The sequence below is a fragment of the Daphnia carinata genome, chromosome 9 (genome assembly GCF_022539665.2).
Source record: "Daphnia carinata strain CSIRO-1 chromosome 9, CSIRO_AGI_Dcar_HiC_V3, whole genome shotgun sequence".
Classification (NCBI taxonomy): Eukaryota; Metazoa; Arthropoda; class Branchiopoda; order Diplostraca; family Daphniidae; genus Daphnia; species Daphnia carinata.
Window position 1 is genome coordinate 8274213 of NC_081339.1, and position 25714 is coordinate 8299926.

General features: G+C 40.5%; 1 protein-coding gene and 13 non-coding genes across 15 annotated transcripts; 1 reads left to right on the plus strand and 13 right to left on the minus strand.

Moving 5' to 3' along the window:
* The first annotated feature begins 93 nt into the window (after positions 1-93).
* On the plus strand, positions 94-166 carry Trnaw-cca (transfer RNA tryptophan (anticodon CCA)). The gene has a single exon. It is a non-coding gene; the product is annotated as a tRNA-Trp (tRNA).
* A 2485-nt stretch (positions 167-2651) lies between these two features.
* Positions 2652-14537, minus strand: LOC130700644 (neuronal acetylcholine receptor subunit alpha-10-like). 2 transcript variants are annotated; one of them, XM_057522625.1, is made up of 17 exons: positions 14405-14537; positions 8490-8657; positions 7730-7788; positions 7458-7565; positions 6552-6596; positions 6267-6376; positions 5985-6088; positions 5840-5919; positions 5691-5745; positions 5485-5604; positions 5268-5398; positions 5082-5130; positions 3972-4050; positions 3731-3851; positions 3380-3477; positions 3028-3222; positions 2652-2934 (listed from the first exon to the last, which is right to left on the minus strand). In XM_057522625.1, the coding sequence occupies exons 2-17, from the start codon at positions 8554-8556 to the stop codon at positions 2844-2846; spliced, it is 1512 nt and encodes a 503-aa protein (XP_057378608.1). In that variant the 5' UTR covers positions 8557-8657; positions 14405-14537; the 3' UTR covers positions 2652-2843. The 2 variants fall into 2 exon arrangements, with proteins under 2 accessions (XP_057378608.1, XP_057378607.1); XM_057522624.1 differs by having other exon boundaries at positions 3028-3273.
* Positions 14538-17443: 2906 nt separating this feature from the next.
* Positions 17444-17516, minus strand: Trnat-agu (transfer RNA threonine (anticodon AGU)). The gene has a single exon. It is a non-coding gene; the product is annotated as a tRNA-Thr (tRNA).
* Positions 17517-17768: 252 nt separating this feature from the next.
* Positions 17769-17841, minus strand: Trnat-agu (transfer RNA threonine (anticodon AGU)). The gene has a single exon. It is a non-coding gene; the product is annotated as a tRNA-Thr (tRNA).
* A 252-nt stretch (positions 17842-18093) lies between these two features.
* Positions 18094-18166, minus strand: Trnat-agu (transfer RNA threonine (anticodon AGU)). Its single transcript has one exon. It is a non-coding gene; the product is annotated as a tRNA-Thr (tRNA).
* Positions 18167-18418: 252 nt separating this feature from the next.
* Positions 18419-18491, minus strand: Trnat-agu (transfer RNA threonine (anticodon AGU)). Its single transcript has one exon. It is a non-coding gene; the product is annotated as a tRNA-Thr (tRNA).
* Positions 18492-18743: 252 nt separating this feature from the next.
* Trnat-agu (transfer RNA threonine (anticodon AGU)) lies at positions 18744-18816 on the minus strand. Its single transcript has one exon. It is a non-coding gene; the product is annotated as a tRNA-Thr (tRNA).
* Positions 18817-19068: 252 nt separating this feature from the next.
* On the minus strand, positions 19069-19141 carry Trnat-agu (transfer RNA threonine (anticodon AGU)). The gene has a single exon. It is a non-coding gene; the product is annotated as a tRNA-Thr (tRNA).
* Positions 19142-19393: 252 nt separating this feature from the next.
* Trnat-agu (transfer RNA threonine (anticodon AGU)) lies at positions 19394-19466 on the minus strand. The gene has a single exon. It is a non-coding gene; the product is annotated as a tRNA-Thr (tRNA).
* A 252-nt stretch (positions 19467-19718) lies between these two features.
* Trnat-agu (transfer RNA threonine (anticodon AGU)) lies at positions 19719-19791 on the minus strand. Its single transcript has one exon. It is a non-coding gene; the product is annotated as a tRNA-Thr (tRNA).
* Positions 19792-24577: 4786 nt separating this feature from the next.
* Trnat-agu (transfer RNA threonine (anticodon AGU)) lies at positions 24578-24650 on the minus strand. The gene has a single exon. It is a non-coding gene; the product is annotated as a tRNA-Thr (tRNA).
* A 252-nt stretch (positions 24651-24902) lies between these two features.
* On the minus strand, positions 24903-24975 carry Trnat-agu (transfer RNA threonine (anticodon AGU)). Its single transcript has one exon. It is a non-coding gene; the product is annotated as a tRNA-Thr (tRNA).
* A 252-nt stretch (positions 24976-25227) lies between these two features.
* Trnat-agu (transfer RNA threonine (anticodon AGU)) lies at positions 25228-25300 on the minus strand. Its single transcript has one exon. It is a non-coding gene; the product is annotated as a tRNA-Thr (tRNA).
* A 252-nt stretch (positions 25301-25552) lies between these two features.
* Positions 25553-25625, minus strand: Trnat-agu (transfer RNA threonine (anticodon AGU)). The gene has a single exon. It is a non-coding gene; the product is annotated as a tRNA-Thr (tRNA).
* Positions 25626-25714: the final 89 nt, after the last annotated feature.

Sequence of the window (25714 nt, forward strand, 5' to 3'; positions counted from 1 at the left end):
GAATCAAAAGAAACCAATTAAGATCTCAGTATTTTTCGTTTCATTAATTACAATTTTCGGCTAGACTAAAAATAATGTTAAGTTTCAAAGCAAGACTCCGTGGCGCAATTGGTAGTGCGTCTGACTCCAGATCAGAAGGTTGCGTGTTCGAGTCACGTCGGGGTCACTTGATAATTTTATATTTTTTCAAACGACTATACGATTAACGGTGTTTCAAAAAAATAAGTAAAAAAATAAGTTAAGAAAAAAAATTAATGAATTGTTTTAATTCTTTGGTTCCGTGAAACGCCAAACTGCCATGTTTCTACAACAATGTTTTCTTTACTCATATCGCAATTAAAAAAAATATATAGCATTTCGAAACCGAACTAATGGGTGACTCCATCAGGGCAAACTTTTGTAGGCGAAAAATATAACCGGCTGAACGAAAAAGTGGGACGTACAAAAAAAAGGACCTTTAGGTAGTACATCGAACAGTATGGCAAGCCATCAGTATTCCGATTATAGAAATAGGTATGATTTTTGTTTGTTCAGTTGTTTGATAAACCTACGCTTTGTATTTACCATTGCCACACACCCACGAAGTTTTTCAGTTTCATTTTTAAATTATAAAAACCAAATTTATTTTTTTGGACGTCGGTTCATTCTGAAATGTTTTACACTAGAATATTCTTTTACAAAAGTCCCCTTGAAGGCCTAGTAACCGCTTTCCTCCTTTCAATGTCAGACCTTGGCGATGAACCTTGAAGAGCCCATCGGCGAGGAATGTTTCTTGAAAAATTCATCTTTACCTAGCACTATGGTCAACCGACTGTTTCTCCGAAATAGTTTTTGCTCCCATAAGATTTGTAACTTAATTGTGCGCCATTTCTATGTTTGCCTTTTTCAAGAGATGGCAGTCTAATGTGGGGAAAATGAAGGTCAATTCTCACGAAACAGCTTTGTCATATGTATGGCTGACGTGCCCTTCGCACAAAACATGATTCACCTCTGCAGCATTCCTTATTACGCGTCGTGTGTTTTCTATAAATAATAGCTCATGAACGACTGCTTAAATGCGTAAATGTCAGCAGTGCTCTTTCAAACGTTCATCATAGAAACCAACGTTCGAATATCTGTTTGTTTGCGGGTTTGCTCCTATTTCAGAAACTAGTTTGTGTTGCCTAGGTACACTGAAACGCAGTTTACCTGACGAGAGATCGGATATGTCTTCAACCTCTGCTTCTTCGGCGTCTAAAAGCACCCAAACGAGCAATATAAGGCAACTGAGAGATGGATTGTTCTGCATTTCTTGGCACGATAGAACTTCTACGGCAAGATGGGCAATAACAGATCTAGGGAGTTTGAAAGAGAAAATCAAATCTTGCGAACTCTACTACTACGGGGCGGGAGGGATACATCTAGAAATGAGAATCGAACTAACGAAGGCGATTAAGCCACAAGATATGCTGGTCTTCGCCACAAAAGATGGTATCCAGAAGAAAATGAAATTAAGTTATTGTTGGAAAGTTTATTGGGAGAAACAAACTGGTAATGTGTGCGTCTGTAATGGTTGCTCTTCCCGTTGGTTTTGTTTTGATTGCCAAAAACCTAAACAAACGTTCGGTTTTGAAGTTTTGATTGATTTGTTCCCTAATGGCTCCACTTCTGTAAAAGAAGCAAGCCTTCCTGTCCTGCAACACCTGTCAAACTTATGGAAGGATAAAACTCTTTCAGACCTTACTTTCCACTGCAATGAAGGGAAATCTATCGAAGCCCACACCTTGATTGTGTCTTCCGGAAGTCCTATTTTGGCCGCCATGATTCAAAATGACATCGACAAGAGCAGGAGCCAAATGATTGTTCAAATTAAATCGACTAAGGCGCATATTTTTGAAAACCTTCTTCGTTACATCTACAAGGGAGAAGTAGTCATTGCAGAAGAGGCCGATTTGGAAGAATTGTTAATCGCTGCTCACGAGTACGCCATCGAATCTTTGAAAGAAGAATGTGCAGCCCGTTTGTCAAGGTATTTAACGAAGGAAAATGCTACAAGTTATCTTCTTACGGCCCAGAGGTATAAATCATCAAAGCTACGTGAGGTGGCGCTACGTTTTATGTCGAAAAATGCCGCAGCCGTTTATAGTTCATCGCGCCCGGATTGGCTGAAGATGATGAAAACGGAGCCAGAATTTTGTTATGAGGCCACACTAGTCATATTCAACCAATGAATACGTCGATTTTTGTCATATCCTGTGACACTACGATCGAGGATTCGATCGCTAGTTAACTTTGGAACTCGTGCTACACCATCGTCAAATGTCGTGAAATCCTGGTTTCCTCCACACTTTTCAACTGGGACTATGATAAATTAATGTTTTTGTTTAATCTCGTACCCCAAAGATAATGTGACTTTGTTTAAGGTCAGAGAAAAGTGACGTCGCTTTTGCAATACAAATATTTTGCCAGCCGTAGTTACTGCTCTACATATGATGAATTAAATGGTTGCTGGAAGAGACTTCAATCGATTCAATACGTATATAGATTCCATGAGGAACCTGCGTAGTAGGAAAACCTCCTGGTCTTTAAGAGAGAGAATTAAGATCAGGTGCTGTGCTTCTATATAATTACTCTTTAAGAGGTACATTTGGAAACATTATATTTCGGCCTCTAGCTAGTGTTGCTGATAAACGATAATTACTGGTCAATATATAAGCTGTACAATTCCACTAAAAGTTTGATTAGATGAATATAAACAGAAATAAATCCATTTATTACGTTATTTCGACTCGTTACGTCTGCGTACTCTGTACTTTTTTATTTTTAACTATACGTCATCGTGTTGCAATTACTCTGGTCATTAATTACATACTAAAGAGTCTCGAGTGAGGCGACATGTAGAGAATGCCAAACGTAGCCGCCACCGTCGCAATTATGAATATCCAAAGCAGGAATCTAAATGAACATTATAAAATGCAAAATGCTATAAAACAGTGCCGGGATCACAATGATCAAGCGATTTATGAAATTTCATTTTACTCGTTTTACCTATCAATGACTAGGGCTACTTGCTGCCACTCAAGCTTAATGACATCCTTACGATCTTGGTCAGCCAATCTAGCCTCACTGCGTTCGATGTGTTGGTACACTTTGTTGAGCACTCGCAAGAATTGTCTCTCGAAACTGTCGGTTGGCCCAATGTTGGATGTTGCACTGTTTATCAAACCGGAGTTGGCGCCAAAGCTTGATCCCCGGAAATGCAAACAAGCAGCAGCAACAAAAACAACAACCAGTCTTCAGTTTGTGGTTAATATAAAATGAACAATAACAATACTAAACACATAATAATAAATAGTAATCATAAAACTATTCGATCGGCCGTGAGAATTGCTAGCGTTACCGGTGTGGCAAACTACCGTTGCTTTCGTTCTTCAAGCTGTCACCGACATCAACATTGAATCGTTCGTTCATTTCGAACTGATTGTTTTGCTGGAATTCCTGCATAACAGTGTACGTAAAAGCATTCGTATACATAAATAGTTGAAAGCGGGCCAAAAATATTCTCAAATACAAAATGGGCCATCAATTGAATGGGAAGGGGGGGGGGCGAGGTTAGATTGCATGCGGCTATATACGGATAAAGAAAGCGGAGAAGTTCAGGAAGTTGGCTGGAAGGTTATAAAATGAAATTGTCTTTTTATTTTGATGGTTTTTTTCCCCTTTTTACTAGTGCTTTTGTATTGAACCATACCTTGGCTTTGGTGCTACACGAGCATCCTTCTGCGATGTCTAGCTGAATGAAGAGCAATTTAGCCAAAACACCGAAAACGATTTTTTTCACCATTGGAGGCACTCCCCTACCACGCATCCCTCTGTCATTCACAACCAAGAAAATGCAAAGTTAAATTTCTTTTCAAATAATTCAAATTAAAATGGCAAATTGTTAAGAAAAAAAACCAAAAAACAAGGAAAACGGATTGTTTTCAAGTTACCTGTGGTGAATGTTGAGCGTCACTACAGACAAGCCGGTGGCGAACGAGACGAGGCTGATGGTCACACCGTAATATAACCCTGTATTTTTTAATTGAAATGATTTCAAAGAAATAATGATTATTTGTCAAAGAACTCTGTTTTGGGTTCTTGAAATGGACGATATCAGATACAATCTCGACTGCTTCCCTCCCTCTAAATTCATGTTGCCAAAAGCAAATCATCTACGATTCTCTGCCACGTGTTTGGTGTTTAAACAAATACATTTGAAATCACTGTCACAGTGTCACTGGGTGCATATTGAAGAATGTCAGCAAAAAAAAAAAAAAAAATCAAATCAAATAAAAAGAGCAACACAAGTGATCTCATTTTTTTGATGACGGGAACGGCCAGCGCGAAAATTAACCACTAAATCATATTGGAACCGAATTGCCCGTGATAAAAATCCGATCTCAAAACTTGGGTATAACAAAGGAAACAACAGAGTAGACGGATATGGCCACGAGTGAAAAGATGACTGTACAGCTATGTAGACGTCCTATGCATTTTCTCTTTTCAACCTCCCGTGTTTTTCTTTTTCTCCTTCACTATACGTATATCCTACCCCTTCTTTATAGTTGCTCGTCTCCTGTTGTATTCTTTTGCATATACTGCGCCGTTATCTGAACAAAACACACGCCCTGTTCCGCTATGCTTTTCCACTCCCGGTGGTGTCCTCCTTCCGCTCGTCCTTTTTGCCAACACAATGAAGATTGGCCCCTTCTCTTATACCACTAGGCTTTTTTTTTTTGCTTCTCCTTTTATTAGAAAACTTTTCTCCACAAAAAGGAAAAAAAGGAGAAAACAAAACAAACAAAAAAAAAAAAAAAAAAAAATGACGTTGTGAAGCAGATTTTTCTGTCCAAAAAGAAAAAAGAAAAGTCATTATTGTTACACCGTCTGGTACGCACTGGCGCGTGCATTCACTTGCTAATAGAATCCGGGCACACATCTGCTCACATCTGCTCCATAAAACACGCTCACGCGTATATACACGGGTAAATAATAAGCATGTTGCCTCGATCAAACGTACGAAATGTATAGGCGTGTATATAAATATATATATTACATACCTATAAGAGGAAGCTTTTCCGACGTCGGTGGCATACTCTCACCGATAACCTGGCGTTAAGCATATTTCAAAAAAATATTATTTTTGTTTTGTTCTTGTTTGTGGGTGTCACGTATGAACTTCAAGGGCAATATCTTCCTATGTGTGGCAAAGTATATACAGTATGAAAAATGTGACGAAAAGTTACCATAAGAAAGACTGTCATGGAGAGAAGTGTTGTGATGCCGAGCGTCACCTTCTCGCCAGAATCGGAGGGCATATAGAACGACATTAGAGCGATGCCCGTTATCAACACGCACGGCAGGATCAAATTGAATACTGTTCGAGAAGAGGAAAACTGTGAATTATGTTGCATATTGCAGGCAATTTATTTTAAAGGTTAATAAGATAAGCGACTAAGGTACCGTAAAAGAGGGGCCTACGCCGTAGAACAATGTGAAACGTGATATCCGGATAGGGTTCCTCGCAACAGGAATAGAAGACCACGTTTCTCTCCACCACTAAATCAATGAGATCCCATTCACCTGTAACGTGACGTTTGAAAAAGAGAAACATTTAACGCAACGACTCATTGCTGTGTGCATAGAAATAGTTCCCACTTGATCTTTACCATTAGGTACGTAGTTGGACAGATCGCCTTCTTCAGCTTGGTTCAATAGATTCACCTAAAAAGGAAAAAGGAAAAGCCATTCATCAATTTTGGTCATTGATTCAACCCAAATTTTTGAAAACAATTTTTGATAAAATGTAGACACTGACCTGCAAGCCATCATATGTCCAGCTAGAGAACTTCATGGAACATTTTTGCTCGTCGAATGGGAAGTATTCAACATTGATACCTACAAACAAATGTATATGTGTATGTAAATCATTTAAACAAATTAAATGAGCTAAACCCTCCTACCGCAAGACGATTTAAAAATGGCAGAAGAGAGCCACGTGAGATTACCATCGTGGGTAACGATTACGTTTGTTGACAATAAAGCCGAGTTGTATTCGGAGTCGGCGCTGCATCGACGGGGGGTGGGCGGATCGTATACACAGAAGAGCAATATAAGATAAAAACTTGAGCCATTAAAGAAGCTCACAAAATGAAGATTTATGGCATCGCCGTTAAAACGGCGACAAAGCTATGGGACGGGACATGCAGTAATAATGTTGTTGTGGCTGTCGTGAAATGACTTACTTGTTATACAGGATGATATCCGACTTCCACACTTTGTCCGCCGGAATACGGACGACTCGTATACCGCCGAAATCGGAGACGTTCCAAACGAGGCTGTAATCGGTCCACATCTACAATGGTATAATCTATTATCCAAATTGTGAAATATTATGCGGGTGGTCTTTGTCCCGGCAGACATGTACCATCATTAAAATCATGCAAAATAATATAGAATTTATATACAACGTCCGTTAAACATTGGGCCAACACAATTTTACAGCAAATATCAAATGATAGCCTTTATACCTGGTTCATCCAGCAATTCGTCGTCAGAATTTGATTCCGCTCGTCCTGTTCAAAGTTTATACAACAACACTATTATTATTCAAAGCTGTACACAAATTTTGAAAGGTAAATGGACAATGTTTCATTGACATGCTTTCTCGATGTAGACGTAACCGATGCAGTACTGAGAAGGGCTGTCCATAGTATTAACTTGTGCATCCTTTCATCGAGCAGCGCACCATTATAGCGCATAATGTAAAGGAAGGAATTCAGTTGCTATATTTTGTATGAAACGCACTCCCAATGGCTTGAGGAAGTTCCACACCGTTTTTATATACCGTATATTTTCTAGTACAACAAGATGTATTAATATAGTGGATCATTCGTTTCGTCGTGCTGGAAATTTTTGCACGCGGTCCCCTCCCCCCATTCTGCTCGTTCAACTGCAACAGCGCTACTAATCCAGCTGGCTCTCCATCTCTGTCGCGAGTGTCGGGTGAACAAAGACTCTGATGGATTTCAACGAATTTTCACCGAGGGATGCCGGACCCTCCTCCCTCCCAGAGAGACCGCATATGCTGCGGATAGCCATAAATCTGGGGCGCGCGGGTCAGCGACGTCCACTCACTCTTTCTCCGACCCGGCGCGCCCAGCATCCCCTCAAAAAAGTCTGACTTGCTGCAGCCGAGAGACATGGAATCAATTAACATCCGTCGAGATCGTGCGCTCCAACAACCTCAGGAGAGAGTATGGGGATTTTTTGAGTGAGGAAAACCAAAGAGGGAAAAAAAAAAAGAAGATAAAAAAAAAAAAATGGAAAAATCTAAGAGAAAAATGAGATGGCAGCTATCCGCCATCTTCGGCTGGCATTGGAACAAAAAGGGCGGAGGAGTCAGACGGCGAAGAATCGCCGCAATCAGCACTCACCACGTCGATGATTTGAGTCAGAGCCAATCCAAATGTTATGTTTAATGGTTCGACGGCGTTTCGTGAAGGACGCACCGAACGGTCGTAATTCGCCATCAAATGCTGGAGCTGCGTATAGAGTGCGGACATGAATAAAACCGCTGCATAATTATAACATTGATCTTGACATTTTTCAATAGAATTCATTGGCACTACTTTGAGAGCCATTTGAAAAAAAAAAAAAAACGATGGCCAAGGGTATAAGAAATATGAATTTTAATTTTTTTTTTTACCAAACGATATTCGTGAGACACGATAGGTCGAGTGTATTCGCCATCATCGCCACGGTTACCTGTTGTGTGCACAATAGAAAAGAATTAGAACAACAATAAATACAATGACTTCAAATGATATCAGTCAGTTGGCACTCATGCGTACATGTATGTTGCTAAAATCAATTAGAAATGACAAACGTCTTAATTTTGCTTAGAAACCGCGAGCCCCGACGTTCCCTCATTTCATTTAGTGGCGTAAGTCCCAATTTGACAAAAGCTTTAGCGCACTTCTTTTCCTGTATTACCCTCGGTTTGTTTTTGCACCCTCTGCATCAATTAGTCTGAAGGGACCAGCTGCAAGCTTCAGATTACTGCGTCTCTCTATAACGTTCTTATAGAAAGCTTAAGGGTAAAAAAAAAAAAAAAAAAAAAAACAAAACTCGATGGATAAGTGTCATTATTTTCTTAGTGTGAACAGCCGAAGAATAGGGTCCAGTAGTCCGTCAACCCAAACCTAATCTAGCTTTTACCATACTGAAGTGAAGGAAGTATTTTTCTTTTCGAGGAGAAAGAGAGAGCAGCTCTTTTGTGAACAGATTCCCCGAAAAAAAAAAAAAAACTTGGGAATCACTCAGAGAAAAGTATTTATTTATTTGTACACAGCGAGTGGGCGCAGCGTAAGTGTAACTACAATCCTTATTATATTCTATATCTTTTTTTTTTGCACAATATAGTGTACAGAGTATAGATTTAGGCAGTGGCCATGTCGATACTGAACCTGGAATAGCGAGGACAGTCACAAAAGCTATCCAAATCCTATGCGCCATTTTGCGGGATCCTAGCATTAGTCTGTCTCCATCGGGCAGTGCTCGACTAAATCCTCTTCTTTGGGTCGCCGCTCGTCTCTTTTCACGTCATCTCTATGGTAAACAAACAGTTTACTTTCCTAGAAAGGGGGCGAAAATAATCAAATAGATATCATACAAATCAAAATACAAATAGTTGTTTGCTTATGACGCAACGCTGAGAAATTGTAAATCCCATGATATTGTGTTCGCGAATAAATCAGAATGCGGAAATCTTCATTTTTCTACCCACCCAGATTTCTAGACAGACTGTCGTGACACATTTAGTCTCTTTTCCCAATATATATATATATATATATATTGGTTTTAGTTCTCCTTCTTAATCATTTAGGCGGAACGCATACAACTTTATGACTGTAGGAATTCCGCTGGTCACATTCGCCTTTCGGATGTATAACAAGTACGTGATCAATCTAAGCTCGTCTGACGGCCTTTATTTATAGTGCAGCCCAACTGACCGCGCGGAAGCTCCGACACGCACACAGTTGGACGAGCACGGGAATAAATGGTCCGCATCAATGGCGTTTCAACTTGCGTTGTCCCGCTGTCCGGTTACATTTGCATCATTTTTAGGTCCTTTTTTTTTGCTAATTATATCAATATCGCAGTTTTCGAGCACTACATGATGCTAAAATCAGACTGCAAAGTTCTTTGTTTTTTTTTGTTTTTTTCTTGGTGAATGAAAGCGAAGGCCTTTTCTTGTGTTATCAGTTGGACGTTACGTTTTGTGTGGATCGATACTTTTTTTTTGTTTGGGACAAAGCGTGCCTTAAGCCACAGTTGCAACGCTGCAGTATGTTTCCATTCCATTCTTTTTCTGGTCTGGCTGGCTGATGTTTGAGCTAGACCTGTTTAACTGTTGAAAACAAGCTAGCGAAATTTGAAGCGCCCAATTGGCCATCGCAACTAACGAGCCAGAATGCCATCCAGCGAATCAGTTACCCCCCCCCCCCCCCCTAAACATTTCCTTACGATCGAACAGCAGTAACATAAGAAACATTTAAAAAGAACCCGTACATTTATTATTCACATATTTTAAGAGATCAGAAGAAGAGTGGTAGTAATTATGTTGTTCCTTCAGATTTCAGTATGAGCTACTAAAGGAGGGATCGTAAGCATTTTTAAGATGCTGTATATTACAAAATGTGGCCCGATCGATGGCGTAAGAAAGCGAACAGAATTTAACATAGAAATTCGCCATTGCCATATGCACCAGTATCTACCGTGAATGCTATAACACGCTGTTAACCCGGAGTCATTGCCAGATCAATATCAGATGTGGGCACTTGGTCAGCATCGAATCACTGTAGAGTTAACTATATACTTATGCTGCTTCCCACTCTAGTTCCATTCAGTCTACAGAACGTAAATGAGGCATTGCGCACTTCCAACACCTATGCTATATTGGCCATCCTTTTTTCTTTTTTTTCATTGAGATAAGCATTTCGTTTCGGTTAGCTGCTGTGGTTTGCTACGATGCCTTTCTTGATTGTACGACGCAGCAAACGATGACGAAAATATTGTTGACTATATTGCTTCGGTCGTGACTCTTGGACGGCCGATGTCTACCAATCGGCATCTGGCATCTTATATACATTCGGTCATAAGTGAGCGGAGGTTGCGGAACGCATAGGCATATATACCACTAGTGCTGCGTGCCGCCTGCATCCCGCTGCTGGTGCCCGCTTTAGCACCACGAATGGAGCAACTGGGACGGACCGGAATAATAAAGATAAAGGAGGAAAAAAAAAAAATAAAAACGAATGGTAGAATGGAGAGGGGACGAGAGCAAGAGAGAGGGAACAAAAAGAAATATAGAAAGGAAAAAAGAAAAGACGATTGTTGGGCAGAATAAAAGACGAGAAAAAAGGGAATGGCTCGGGTTAGGAAAGACTCCCATCGGACGATGGATCATCAAAATCAACGGTGCCTTGCTCGATTTTGACAGCTTGCTTTGCTATTACCTATATCTTCTCCCGGCCTCTTGCTTTTAATAGCCGACAAAGCTGTATCGACCAGAGGAAGTCGGTGGGGGGAGGGGAGAGGACGGCGGGAGAACAACATTCCAAAGACCGAACAGAGTGAAGTACGCAGCAAAATGAGCGAAGAGTCGTCTTCTATTTTCATTCTCTCTTCGGACTTTTATGTAGAATATAAGCAGCAACTGATTCTCATGCCCTCTTAAAACACAGACCATAATGATAAGCACACCCTAAAGCGTGTGCCTGCAAATTTTGAAAAAAATAAAAGGAAAAGGTTTTCGTAGAAATCACGTTGCAAAGAAATATTTGTTTCAATAATCAGTGATGTGTCTAACCACGCGTAAAAGATAAATAATAAAAACAGGCGATTGGCCCGGTTGGATTACGATTCAATTACGATTCTTTGTTGGATTGGTTTAAAGCCTGACATTTTAGGCAAACGGAATTTTAAAACACGTGAATTTCCGCAATTCAAGATGTTTGTTAACGTCGCCCTGATCTCTTGCATATAAATGTCAGACTGCCTATTGTCAAAGCCAATTTTGTTCTACGTATATCTAGAACCTCTGTACGCATATCGCCCACAACTCGCCATTAAGACATCCTTCAGAACTATTGATCTGCTTCGTTTTTTTTTAACACTCAACCGTTCTCATGACTGTTTTTATCGGATACGTATGTGTATATAAAAACCCACTTGGTAAGTGTCAATCGTATAATATTGTAATGCCCTTTTGTAGAGTTGCCAGTCTATTTAGGGCTATACGCATATCATATTTACAATCTACCGTACATGGTGGCATGACTTCTAGATAATACAGTTCTCTTTATAGATGAGTATTTGGCGTTTGACGTTTCTATTCGCAGCCTTCGTTTTTTCCCCTCTCTTTAAAGGGCACAAATAAAAAGCCGATCAATGCCTTTCTTTTCTCTTTTTTTTTTTTGTTTTTCGTGAAGCACAGGACTGCACTTCATTGCAGCCAACCCTATACAGAGTCTGTCTCACTACATAGGGTATACAATGTCTGGTAATGCAACTGCGCTCGATATTACATAGCGTCGACAGTCTGTCCATTAAACAACCAAGCACGCAACAGTAACCAATTATCGAATATGCTCGCGTTCATTCGAGTATTATGCAAATGACTGCTAAAACCAAGGCTTTCCATATCGCAGGGAGCCCCGGACATTTCTCCAAAAATACGGTTTCCCTATAGTTCACATGTACCGCAAGTCAATCTTAGTTAAAGAAAAACTATAGGCTACACCAAATTAAACGGATACGGTTTACACTCTGCAAAAGGCTTCGAGGTGTCGCTGAAAAAAAAAGAATATTATTTCGCCCCTTTGTTATAAATTTATACACCTTGATTAATGGTTTCTGTAGTGCGTTTATTTGCCAGCTAGCCAAACGAAACGTTATTATTCATTTGTAGTGTTCACGTTCCCGCGACACGAGAGCCAAGTCTGTAATGTAATTGCAACAGTCTAAAGATTTCTACGTGCTACAACGACAAGAGCGTAAGAGATTCAATTAGCTTGGAAAACACCCCCCGCGCTTCGCACTGTACTACGCGAAAGAGGAGCCAAACCTTTTTCGCAGTAAATCTTAATGAAAACCCATTTTCTATTGATTTTTGTGAGCAACTTTCTTTTTTTTTTCCTTGATTTTTTTTTATCCCCTTTGTTTTTGTGTGATTTTCCAGCCTAGTAAGTGTTGGTATGTTTCGGTAATGGTTGAATGGCACAGATCACCGAAGAGGGAGGAGCTGGGTCATCAATCGAATGGATAACCATCCGTATTGTCACGGAAGGCATTTTTACTGGGGATGTGGGGGAGGAAGGGGAATGGCTGCTGTGTCTGTTGTCTGCCTGAATGACACAAAGACCGGGTACACACATAAGATTAAAGATATGTACACATGTAAAGAAGATAGCCAACAGCGTAGCATGTTTCCAACTTCGTTTAGCGCTTCATGCCATGCTCTAAAGCCCTAACGAGAGCAAAAACACACGACCAGCACAGCGTGTGAGCCGATTCGGGATTAATTTGATCAGATTTCATTACACGATGAATCTTGATTACGAAAATAATTGGGCCTCATACTTTGCTATTAGCATTTTGAATGCACCTCCGAAGTTATTCTCTTTTTTTTTCTTTGCTAAGTTAAACTTCATCTTACCAGGTTTCTCTATTTTCCTATACTGCGCCGCAAGTTGTTTAGTATAACCTGAAAATATATTTCCCAAACAAAAAGCTTTGGTTGTGCATCAAACGACTAACACAAACGACTTTACGCAAACAAAAAACACGAAAAATTTGATGGGCCATTTCCCTGTCATTCGATTGTCGTTGCAGTTTGCTACCAATTGAATGGAGATTAATGGTAACTTGCCTTTTGAGCATGTCATCGTAACAACCAGCGATGTAGAAACACGGAAAAGAGAAAAGGTCTAGAACTCTATTTACGATAAAGGTGGTACTATATTTGTCTGTATTAGATATAAAATTATTGATACTCTGTTTGGTATTTATGGGCCTATATAGTCTACCTCGTAATTCAGAATATCTATATTTCGCTAAACTTGGGGGGAGTCGATTGTATCGTCTTATGACATCCTCCTTGTCTACAAATTGTTTCCGCTATCGTTCAGTTGACAATCACCGCCCGCGTGGATGTAGCGTGAAATCGCCTCGCTCTGAACATCAACTAAAGAAAACTGTCATCGCTTTCTACGGTCGTTGTTGCAACGACAGCAGTAGATTTTGCCGTCTCCTTGTTCACCACTCGAAGACAACTAGCCAAAGAACGGCACCGCAACGCATTTGAATCGGATCGCATCACATCGCGTATCGAATTTGAACGTTACAGTGCATAAACAACGAAACAATATCATATCAAAGACGACATTCATGTAAAAATGAAAATTCAGATCGGTATTGTATAAAAGACCTTTTCGTGCGTTTCACCAAACGTCGAATTACGAAAGTCAGAAAGCAATCAAATCAGTTTGATCATACTCGCTGAGAGAAGAGTGGGGTATGGCTTGCTTCCTTTTTCTTGCCCATATTAATGAATGTGACACGAACTCATTTCGTTTCTCCATATTCTGTCAACGTCTTTAACTCGCGATGACTTTGCCTGGTGTGCGCAATTCTCGTGACGTATGAATGACAGCATTTTCTATTGCAAGCTCCAGATTAACGGCACTCTACGGAGCCATAACTTGCAATCCCCCTCTCCCTCCCAGCCTAGTCTACGAATTATATAGATGCTTGGCTGCTGAGAATCTAATATGTATAGGGGCTAAACTGTAGGCTATTTTACGGCCTATAATGCTGAAGAGGAGGGTATGTACAGAAAAAGATTTTTGAATATCTAAAGCAACTCTTTCCATAGTCTGGTCTTTTCAACGAACTCAATCCAAAGACTATTTATTGTACTATGTAGCCTTGTGCTTGACTAATCAACAGATTATGAGGTTCAGCTTATAGGTGTCATTCGATCATTTATGGAAGCATTAAGACACATTGCTATGTCCTTACCTTCATGCGATTCACGTAAAACGTTAGAACTAAACGGTAAGCTGACTTATTTCAACTCCATTTTATACGTTATACAGAAATGTGGCCATTTATAGCGTAAAAAGACTACCATGAAAGGCATTCCCACAGCTGTGTTTCAGAAAAGAAAACTTAAATGCATTTATGTAGCCTACTGTGCTTCTATGAATAAATTTCATAAACACAATGTGGAAATTGCTCCCGTTTTAATTTTCCAATGAAAAAAAAAGATAAAACAAAAGAAATACGACGAAAAATATTAAACTGTAAAAGTACTTACAGTTAGTATGGTTGCAATAAAAGTTGAATACGTGCAGCCTAGCACCAAAGTTAACAATTGATTAGGAGTTGGCAAAAGGCAGCGTTTAAACCGTGTTGCATGTGCTTGGACTGAACCACAAAACTGCGTCCGGTCGGCACGGGAGCTGAGTTTCGACTATGTACTTTTCTCTACCGTCACCGACATTCTATGTTCTAGACTGCATGCGCACTTTGGATCTTTCAAAGGCTAGACGCCTTCTCTCATTTGAATCGCGTGCAATAGTAGGCTACACATATTTTTTCGCATGTGTTAGAGATCACTGTTAAGAAGGTTGCCAATCTTTGGGATGTTTTCATCCCGAACATTTTGTTACCCATCGAACTATTCGCAAGGACTAAAAACTTCATAGTACATGCGAAAGTTTTGTGGTTCATGCTACAAAATGTCTGAAATACTGATTCGACACTAAAGTTTACGGGGGAAAACACCGGAAAAACTCGAAATAATTCGTGAATTCGAAAAGTAAGAAGAAGCACGCTCACAATTTTCAGGGTGTGGTTCCTGTTTAGCCAATTATATCCCAATCATCCACATAAATGGGTAAGTTAAACTCTATAATATCAATTCATACCACCAAACTTAGGTAAATAAACCCCCATTTATTTCTTGTACAATTCGGCACAAATTTTGAGGGGTTTTAAAGCCATATCTGGTTGAACACAATAGGCCTATTTTGGGTTTTTCACGTCAAAATATGGTTGTGATTTTTAACAGTGATATGGAAAAGAATATGTGAAATCCTCCAAAAAGAAAAAGAGAATAGGGACGATTTAGAACTGGATTTATGAAATACGGGCGGTAGTTATGAAATCCTTTTGTTTTTTCTCTATATTCACTCCTATGTAACTACATATGTGATGCTAGTTTTGAATATCTACCGGTCTAACTGTCTGTTTGATTCGATTTGTATTATAGCGCCATACTTGTGGAACTTAAGTCTACATTCAACATACCGTCATGATTTGAAAATCTATGCGTCTGACAAAGGCCATGTGCAAATGACAGCAGCCGCCCTTTGCAACAGGCCTACTAGCACTCGAAGGAGAGCTAACTCCCATCTTGTTTCAAATGGTAAAATCCGCCAATACAAACGGATTATTCGACAACGATGGCGAAGCCTCGAGTCTCCAACACATGTAAGTTGTTCGCTTTTTATTCCGTTCATTCGGATCTGACTGGATATATTCCCCCTCAGGGTGAAATCGCGTCTTCAAGAATTACTGCAGATGGACCGTGAATTAACTGCGAATGAACATCGCGAAATTAACCAGTGTGGAGCACGATCAATCGAAGCTGCTCAAGAAGTCATGAACAAGGTTTTCTTTGCAGAAATCCAGGGTTGCTTTTTGAACCTTTTCTCCCGCGTTCTATGTTGTAACTCTCTTACGATAATGGCGTGCTCGTTATTAAACGCCCCGCTGTTCTCTTTGGTAATCCTAATACTTCTGTAACATGCAGCCACCGAAATTAAGAATGTAAATTTTCTAATTTGCATTAGAGGCTTATGAATTGTGTAGGATTACCTTGTGCTTGATGGCATCTGTCACAGGCATCGACGGAAATTGTGTTAAGCTACTGTTAACTCAATATTATAATTGCATTCTGTTTTTTTTTACGTGTTGAGGAGACTAGTACTATTTGGGTCACTTTTTTTCCTGTCCTGTATCTACTCCGTTAGATATTAACAATAGATATAAACAAAGAAGAATGCGTTTTTTTTTGTTTATTTTGACGGCAAAATTTGAAACGGTTGTCGAGATTTCCGAAATTTTTTTGCTGCGAACAAAATAAAGAAAACGGAAAATTTGAGAAGTATAGCAATCTGTTTTACCTCTCCCATGCAAAATCGCCCTTTTTTCTGTTTACTGCTATCGCCATCTACCGGTCATAATCTTAGTTAATTTCTGCTGTTGCTTCACTTGTTGCCTGGTTATTTCTGCTGCATCGCGCTAGTGCTATAGCGTACTGGCACGCTAGCATTCTGTCAAATATTCGAAGTATTTAAAAAAATTGATTCAATGCAAAAAATAGCAATTTTCTCGGAATTAGTAATCAATTTTGAGTATATCCTGTGATATTCACCGAAATCCGTTAATTGTCAGTTTTTGCAGAAAAAAAATTTAAGCCCGACTAAATAAGCCCGACTTTCCTAATTTTATCGTTTTTTACGTTTTTTACGTTATTTTACAAACCCATAAGGCCAATTGAAAAATAATTTTGATTTTCGTGATCAGCATTGAATTCTGAATCGAAACCATGAATTTTAAGTGAAATTTAAAATTTAGCCAAAAATGAAAAAGTGCAAAGCCTTGTCATTTTTATCAAAATCGGTCAAAAATGATAACTTTAGCAATGCAGTGAAAATCCCGCGATGTAATCCCGCGCTGGTTAAGAAAAGCCACTTATTTTCCTGTCAAGTTAGCTGTTTTTGAATTACACCGAATATTCGTGGAAAAAAAAAAGAAAGGTCGGGCTTATTTTTAAAGACATGTTTAAAATTTTTATCTGCCAAAACCGGCACTCATCGGAATTGGTTGAAAATCACACACTATACTAAAAATTGAATGCTGATTGTGATAAAATTTTATTTTTTTCATTAAGTGAACCATTTTGGAAATACACCGAAGTTTTCTGCTGCATAGCGCTAGCACTATAGCGTTGTGCCAAAATATTCGGTATTTTTCAAAATCGATTACTGCTGTTAACGATTCTAAGTCCTGGAAAGGTGATCAAAATTAGGAAACGCATTCTTACAATCTAACGGTATCACGGATTAGAGTGAAGTCCATTAATCTATTAACTAGATCTTTCAAATCACACATTGAACACAACTATCACAACTGAGTTTATTTGGAATGAATGTTACATAACCCAAGTAGCTTTATTCTAATAGGTCCCAACAAGACTCGAACATTCCGACAAAACCGAATTTTATTTGTCGAATTTACTTCTTTAGAAGTAGAATGTTACATAATACAAGATTAGCTTTAATCTAATAGGTCCTAACGAGACTCGAACTCGTGATCTCCTGCTTACTAGGCAGGCGCTTTGCCATCTAAGCCATAGGACCACTACATGTGTTCTGAAGCTAACAATTCCAAATCCTGGAAAAGTGATCAAAATTGATGGGGAACACATTCTTACAATCTAAAAGTATCCTGGATTAGAGCGGAATCCAAGAATCGAATACAAATTCCAAATTTACTAGATATTAAAAGTATATCAAGTAGATCTAGCTATTCGTCATACATTAAACAGAATTATCTTTGTCGAATTTACTTCTTTAGAATGTTACATAATACAAGATTAGCTTTAATCTAATAGGTCCTAACGAGACTCGAACTCGTGATCTCCTGCTTACTAGGCAGGCGCTTTGCCATCTAAGCCATAGGACCACTACATGTGTTCTGAAGCTAACAATTCCAAATCCTGGAAAAGTGATCAAAATTGATGGGGAACACATTCTTACAATCTAAAAGTATCATGGATTAGAGCGGAATCCACGAATCGAATACAAATTCCAAATTTACCAGATATTAAAAGTATATCAAGTAGATCTAGCTATTCGTCATACATTAAACAGAATTATCTTTGTCGAATTTACTTCTTTAGAATGTTACATAATACAAGATTAACTTTAATCTAATAGGTCCCAACGAGACTCGAACTCGTGATCTCCTGCTTACTAGGCAGGCGCTTTGCCATCTAAGCCATAGGACCACTTCATGTGTTCTGAAGCTAACAATTCCAAATCCTGGAAAAGTGATCAAAATTGATGGGGAACACATTCTTACAATCTAAAAGTATCATGGATTAGAGCGGAATCCAAGAATCGAATACAAATTCCAAATTTACTAGATATTAAAAAGGTATCAAGTAGATCAAGCTATTCGTCATATATTTAACAGAATTATCTTTGTCGAATTTACTTCTTTAGAATGTTACATAATACAAGATTAGCTTTAATCTGTGAGGTCCTAACGAGACTCGAACTCGTGATCTCCTGCTTACTAGGCAGGCGCTTTGCCATCTAAGCCATAGGACCACTACATGTGTTCTGAAGCTAACAATTCCAAATCCTGGAAAAGTGATCAAAATTGATGGGGAACACATTCTTACAATCTAAAAGTATCCTGGATTAGAGCGGAATCCAAGAATCGAATACAAATTCCAAATTTACTAGATATTAAAAGTATATCAAGTAGATCTAGCTATTCGTCATATATTAAACAGAATTATCTTTGTCGAATTTACTTCTTTAGAATGTTACATAATACAAGATTAGCTTTAATCTAATAGGTCCCAACGAGACTCGAACTCGTGATCTCCTGCTTACTAGGCAGGCGCTTTGCCATCTAAGCCATAGGACCACTACATGTGTTCTGAAGCTAACAATTCCAAATCCTGGAAAAGTGATCAAAATTGATGGGGAACACATTCTTACAATCTAAAAGTATCCTGGATTAGAGCGGAATCCAAGAATCGAATACAAATTCCAAATTTACTAGATATTAAAAGTATATCAAGTAGATCTAGCTATTCGTCATATATTAAACAGAATTATCTTTGTCGAATTTACTTCTTTAGAATGTTACATAATACAAGATTAGCTTTAATCTAATAGGTCCTAACGAGACTCGAACTCGTGATCTCCTGCTTACTAGGCAGGCGCTTTGCCATCTAAGCCATAGGACCACTACATGTGTTCTGAAGCTAACAATTCCAAATCCTGGAAAAGTGATCAAAATTGATGGGGAACACATTCTTACAATCTAAAAGTATCCTGGATTAGAGCGGAATCCACGAATCGAATACAAATTCCAAATTTACCAGATATTAAAAGTATATCAAGTAGATCTAGCTATTCGTCATACATTAAACAGAATTATCTTTGTCGAATTTACTTCTTTAGAATGTTACATAATACAAGATTAGCTTTAATCTAATAGGTCCCAACGAGACTCGAACTCGTGATCTCCTGCTTACTAGGCAGGCGCTTTGCCATCTAAGCCATAGGACCACTACATGTGTTCTGAAGCTAACAATTCCAAATCCTGGAAAAGTGATCAAAATTGATGGGGAACACATTCTTACAATCTAAAAGTATCCTGGATTAGAGCGGAATCCAAGAATCGAATACAAATTCCAAATTTACTAGATATTAAAAGTATATCAAGTAGATCTAGCTATTCGTCATATATTAAACAGAATTATCTTTGTCGAATTTACTTCTTTAGAATGTTACATAATACAAGATTAGCTTTAATCTAATAGGTCCCAACGAGACTCGAACTCGTGATCTCCTGCTTACTAGGCAGGCGCTTTGCCATCTAAGCCATAGGACCACTACATGTGTTCTGAAGCTAACAATTCCAAATCCTGGAAAAGTGATCAAAATTGATGGGGAACACATTCTTACAATCTAAAAGTATCATGGATTAGAGCGGAATCCACGAATCGAATACAAATTCCAAATTTACCAGATATTAAAAGTATATCAAGTAGATCTAGCTATTCGTCATACATTAAACAGAATTATCTTTGTCGAATTTACTTCTTTAGAATGTTACATAACACAAGATTGCATGCAAATTGTTCCTACCATACAACTGTGTTGACCATTCTTTATTAGCTCTTCAAAGCAGACTACAAAATTTTTTTTTTTTTTTTTTTTTTTTTTGAGGGTTGGGGAGGTAGACACACCGCCAGGTGGCGACACTCCAACCGTCTACACTCAGATCTTATTTAGCTTTTGTCAAGTGCAGTCATGTCTGGAGAAAGTGGAAGTGATAGCGAAAGTGTCTCGTCTGCGTCGCGAAGTGGTCGCAGTTGTATCCGCGATCATCGGGCTATGGCTAGCTCGCAGGATGTCGAGGATAGTTTCTTTCAGTCAGAAAGCGAGACGGGTGACAATTTTCAGCAGGAGTTTGATGTTCCGGGAGACCCCCTGATTGAGTCAGATCCGCATGGTTCGTCCAAACGCAAGGCGTCGGAGTGCGAAGAAGGCAGGCGTAAGAGGTCGAAGCTAGCTGAGTCCGAAAGAAATAAGGTGGTAGAGAAGTTCACGCTCTCGGAACGCAAAACGAAGAAGTTGAGGAAATGGATAGTGAAAGGAGTGGGAGCAGCTGACGCGAAAGACCTAAAAGGCAAGTACGCGCCGGCATTCGAAAAGAGGTCGTTCTCCCTGCAGTGCCCGGAGCTGGATGAAGCCATGCTAAAGCGGCTGAAGTCCATCAGGAAATCGCCATCAGCAAAAAGTGTCTCCGACCCACGCGAGAAAGAGCTCCTGTCGATGCAATATAAGATCCTGGACATAGCTCGGCCCTTGCTTTATTTGTGGGACATGAAATGGGCAGACCCCAAGATCCAAGAAGCAGTGGAAGATTCCATGCAGTTATGGGCCTGCTCATTTAACGATGTGACGCGCAGGCGTCGGCTAAACATCTTATCCCAAACGAATCCTTCGTTTATATCTCTGTTGGCTAACGAGCGCAACTTTTCAGAGAGGGAATCCCAATGGCTCTACGGGAAAAAACTGATCCAGGAGATGGTCCAGACGGCCAAGGACGAAGCCGCCCTGAACGCTGTGGGACGAGCCAGTGAGCAGATGCAACGCGCGTCTTCCAGGGGCAAGAGTTATCGAGGCGGATACACTGGAAATCATAGGCCCTCGCACCAGCCGTACAGTGGATCGGCCAGGCAACGCTCCAGCTCAAATTTTTCGCCAATGGCGGGCCCTAGTGGCCGTGGCAAGTATGTCTCTAAGTTTATTTCGCCTGCTTCTGCGCATTTGACTCCTATCGGTGGTCGATTGAAGGAATTTGCCCTGGCTTGGCCGCGGTTTTCTAACGACCCTTGGGTGTTACATGTGGTTTTTGAAGGCCTGAAGCTAGACCTAGTAGCTAGGCCCATTCAGTGTAGTCCTCCACCTAACCCATTGTTTGGGGAACACCAAGTCGAGCTCTGTCGAGAAGAAGTGGCATCCTTGGCGGCAAAGGGGGCAATCAAAATGGTGCCGGATAAAGGTTTTATCAGCACCATATTCGTGATCCCCAAGAAAGCCGGGGGCTTTCGTCCGGTAATTAATCTTAAGAAACTAAATGAGTATGTGGTTCACCAACATTTTAAGATGGAAGGGCTAGGCTACCTCAAGCATTTGCTTCGGCCAAATGATTGGTTGGCTAAGATGGACCTGAAGGATGCATATCTAACAGTGCCCATTCACCCGGAGGATCAAAGTCTCCTTCAGTTTATCTGGGAGGGGCAAATTTGGCAGTTTACCTGTTAACCGTTTGGCCTGGCTTCAGCACCCTGGGCGTTTTCCAAGCTCCTCAAGCCGATAGTAGCATTTTTTAGATCAAAAGGTATCCGGATGATTATTTATCTGGACGACATTTTGCTTTTGAACTCTACCTGCGCAGGTTTAGAAAAGGAAATAGCCCTGGTTTCGGATACGTTCGCCCAAATCGGGTTCATTCTCAATGTCGAGAAGTCGATATTGACGCCAATGCAATCCTTAGAGTTCCTTGGTCTTCTGATCGATTCAAAGTCCTTGTCTTTGTCTCTCCCGCCGGAGAAAAGTAGATCGATCATTTCTCTTTGCAGTATGGCGCTTTCAAAAGGCAAAATTTCGCTTAGGGACCTGGCGTCGATCTTGGGAAAATTGTCCTGGGCTATCCCAGCCGTGCCCTACGCGCAAGCACATTATCGTAGGATTCAAAGGCTTTATATTTCAAAATCAAGGCAAGCTAACGGTAACCTACAACGCAAAGTCTTTCTCTCGGCCGATGCGGTAGAGGATCTCAAATGGTGGGTAGCTAACTTGGCAGGGTCGAAAGGCAGGCCTTTATCTTTCCCGGGACCGCATCTGGTAATTTATTCAGATGCTTCGTTATCCGGTTGGGGCGCGGTGTGTAATTCGATATGTGCGAATGGCCCTTGGACGGCGGACCAAGCTCGGGAGCACATAAATTACTTAGAGCTTTTGGCGGCTTTCAACGCTCTTAAATGCTTCGTTAAACCCCCATTCGGGGTCACAGTCCTTCTTAAGCTAGATAATACGACCGCAGTCTCCTATATAAATAAGTTGGGGGGCTCCCATTCGCATTCGCTGTGCTCTCTAGCGTTAGAGATGGCCTCCTGGTGCGAAGACAGGGGTGTTCTCATCCAAGCTGTTCATGTGGCCGGAATTTTTAATGTGATTGCAGATCATCAATCCAGGAGCGGGCAGGAGTCAGGGGATTGGAGGTTGGACCCATCAACGTTCAGGGCAATAATGGAGATTTGGCCGGCCAAAGTGGACTTATTTGCAAAGGCATGGAACGCCCAGTTGCCTCTGTTTGTCAGTTGGTTTCCCCAGCCGGGAGCTCTGGCGATCAATGCCCTATCCTTGATTTGGGAAAACATGGAAGGGTTCGCATTCCCACCGTTTTACCTAGTCAAGGATTGCCTGTCCAAGCTGAGAGCAGAGTCGGCCTCGTTGGTGTTAGTGTGCCCCCTCTGGCCGAGCCAGCCGTGGTTCCCGTTGCTGTTGGAGCTAGTGTGCGATGTGGTGCGGGTGATTCAGCCGAGCCCAACCCTGTTGAAATCGTGCCTCAATGTCCCGCACCAGTTGTGCAACAACCAGTCATTCCGACTGACCGCTTGGAAGTTGTCAGGGGACGGTTCTCAGACCAAAACCTTCCGGAGCAAGTGGTCACATTATTGCTGGCCAGCAATCGTCCCGCCACACGCGCTGCATATCAGAGCGCCTGGAACGCTTGGTGTAATTGGCACCATAGACGGGACTCGCATCCCCTGTCAGTCTCTTTAAGCACAGCGCTTTCCTTCCTGGCGGACGAATTTCATAGCGGTAAGGCGTACAGCACCTTAAGTATCTTCCGTTCGATGTTGTCTAATACCTTTGACGATATCGATGGCCACCCGATTGGCGCTCACCCTCTAATAAAGAAGTTAATGGCAGGTATTTTTCACTTGAGACCAGCCAAGCCCAAGTACTCGGTTACCTGGGATGTTACCTTGGTTTTGGATCACCTCAAGAACCAGTACAGTGATTCTACGACACTAATGGACCTGTCTTGCAAGTTAGTCACCTTGCTGGCTCTGGCGACGATGCTAAGGGTATCGGAGTTAGCCTCTATAGACAGATCGTCGATCAAGTTTTCAGCCGATGCTGTTTCCTTTGCGCTGTCCAAACCGAGAAAATCACAGAAAGGGGGCCCGTTACAGTCTTTCGAACTGCGAAGACTGGCCGCGGTCGAGATCGACCCGGTGAATTGCCTGAGCCAATATTTGGGAATGACAGAATCCCTCTGTTTTAACCACTCGGCCCTCTTCATTTCTACCAAGAAGCCTTACAAAGGTGTATCTGGATCAACGGTTGGGCGCTGGGTAAAGAATTTGCTCAGGGAAGCAGGTGTGGATACAAACACCTTTTCAGCGCATTCAACGCGCGGGGCGGCGGCGTCTAAGGCGGCAACTATCGGCGTTCCTGTCGAATCGATCTTGAAGGCGGCAAATTGGGCGTCAGAGAGTACCTTTACGAGATTTTATAGGCGAGAGATACCGGAGCCTCCATTGGCTGAAAGAGTCTTAAGCTCGGTTGTAATCGAATAGGTGCTTTTAAGTCACAGTTGTATGGTAGGAACAATTTGCATGCAATTGTAAATTGTTCGAGGAAGCGCGGAGCGCTTCCGATGAACAATTGTGATTGCATAATAATTAGTGAAGACCATACAACTGTCTGCATTTCCCTAGTTTATCCCACCCGCCCGGCTCTTCACTAATTTGCATCATCTTGTTCATTTAGATTTCATCAACCTTACCGCGGCAGCGCCAATGGTGGAGGCTCGGGTTTTCGTGAAAACATTTTGCGTTAGCTTGGAGAATGCGGATTTTGTCATCTAAACAAGATCTGAGTGTAGACGGTTGGAGTGTCGCCACCTGGCGGTGTGTCTACCTCCCCAACCCTAAAAAAAAAAAAAAAAAAAAAAAAAAAATTTTGTAGTCTGCTTTGAAGAGCTAATAAAGAATGGTCAACACAGTTGTATGGTCTTCATAATTATTAGAATTATCTTTGTCGAATTTACTTCTTTAGAATGTTACATAATACAAGATTAGCTTTAATCTAATAGGTCCCAACGAGACTCGAACTCGTGATCTCCTGCTTACTAGGCAGGCGCTTTGCCATCTAAGCCATAGGACCACTACATGTGTTCTGAAGCTAACAATTCCAAATCCTGGAAAAGTGATCAAAATTGATGGGGAACACATTCTTACAATCTAAAAGTATCCTGGATTAGAGCGGAATCCAAGAATCGAATACAAATTCCAAATTTACTAGATATTAAAAGTATATCAAGTAGATCTAGCTATTCGTCATATATTAAACAGAATTATCTTTGTCGAATTTACTTCTTTAGAATGTTACATAATACAAGATTAGCTTTAATCTATGAGGTCCTAACGAGACTCGAACTCGTGATCTCCTGCTTACTAGGCAGGCGCTTTGCCATCTAAGCCATAGGACCACTACATGTGTTCTGAAGCTAACAATTCCAAATCCTGGAAAAGTGATCAAAATTGATGGGGAACACATTCTTACAATCTAAAAGTATCCTGGATTAGAGCGGAATCCAAGAATCGAATACAAATTCCAAATTTACTAGATATTAAAAGTATATCAAGTAGATCTAGCTATTCGTCATATATTAAACAGAATTATCTTTGTCGAATTTACTTCTTTAGAATGTTACATAATACAAGATTAGCTTTAATCTAATAGGTCCTAACGAGACTCGAACTCGTGATCTCCTGCTTACTAGGCAGGCGCTTTGCCATCTAAGCCATAGGACCACTACATGTGTTCTGAAGCTAACAATTCCAAATCCTGGAAAAGTGATCAAAATTGATGGGGAACACATTCTTACAATCTAAAAGTATCCTGGATTAGAGCGGAATCCAAGAATCGAATACAAATTCCAAATTTACTAGATATTAAAAGTATATCAAGTAGATCTAGCTATTCGTCATATATTAAACAGAATTATCTTTGTCGAATTTACTTCTTTAGAATGTTACATAATACAAGATTAGCTTTAATCTAATAGGTCCCAACGAGACTCGAACTCGTGATCTCCTGCTTACTAGGCAGGCGCTTTGCCATCTAAGCCATAGGACCACTACATGTGTTCTGAAGCTAACAATTCCAAATCCTGGAAAAGTGATCAAAATTGATGGGGAACACATTCTTACAATCTAAAAGTATCC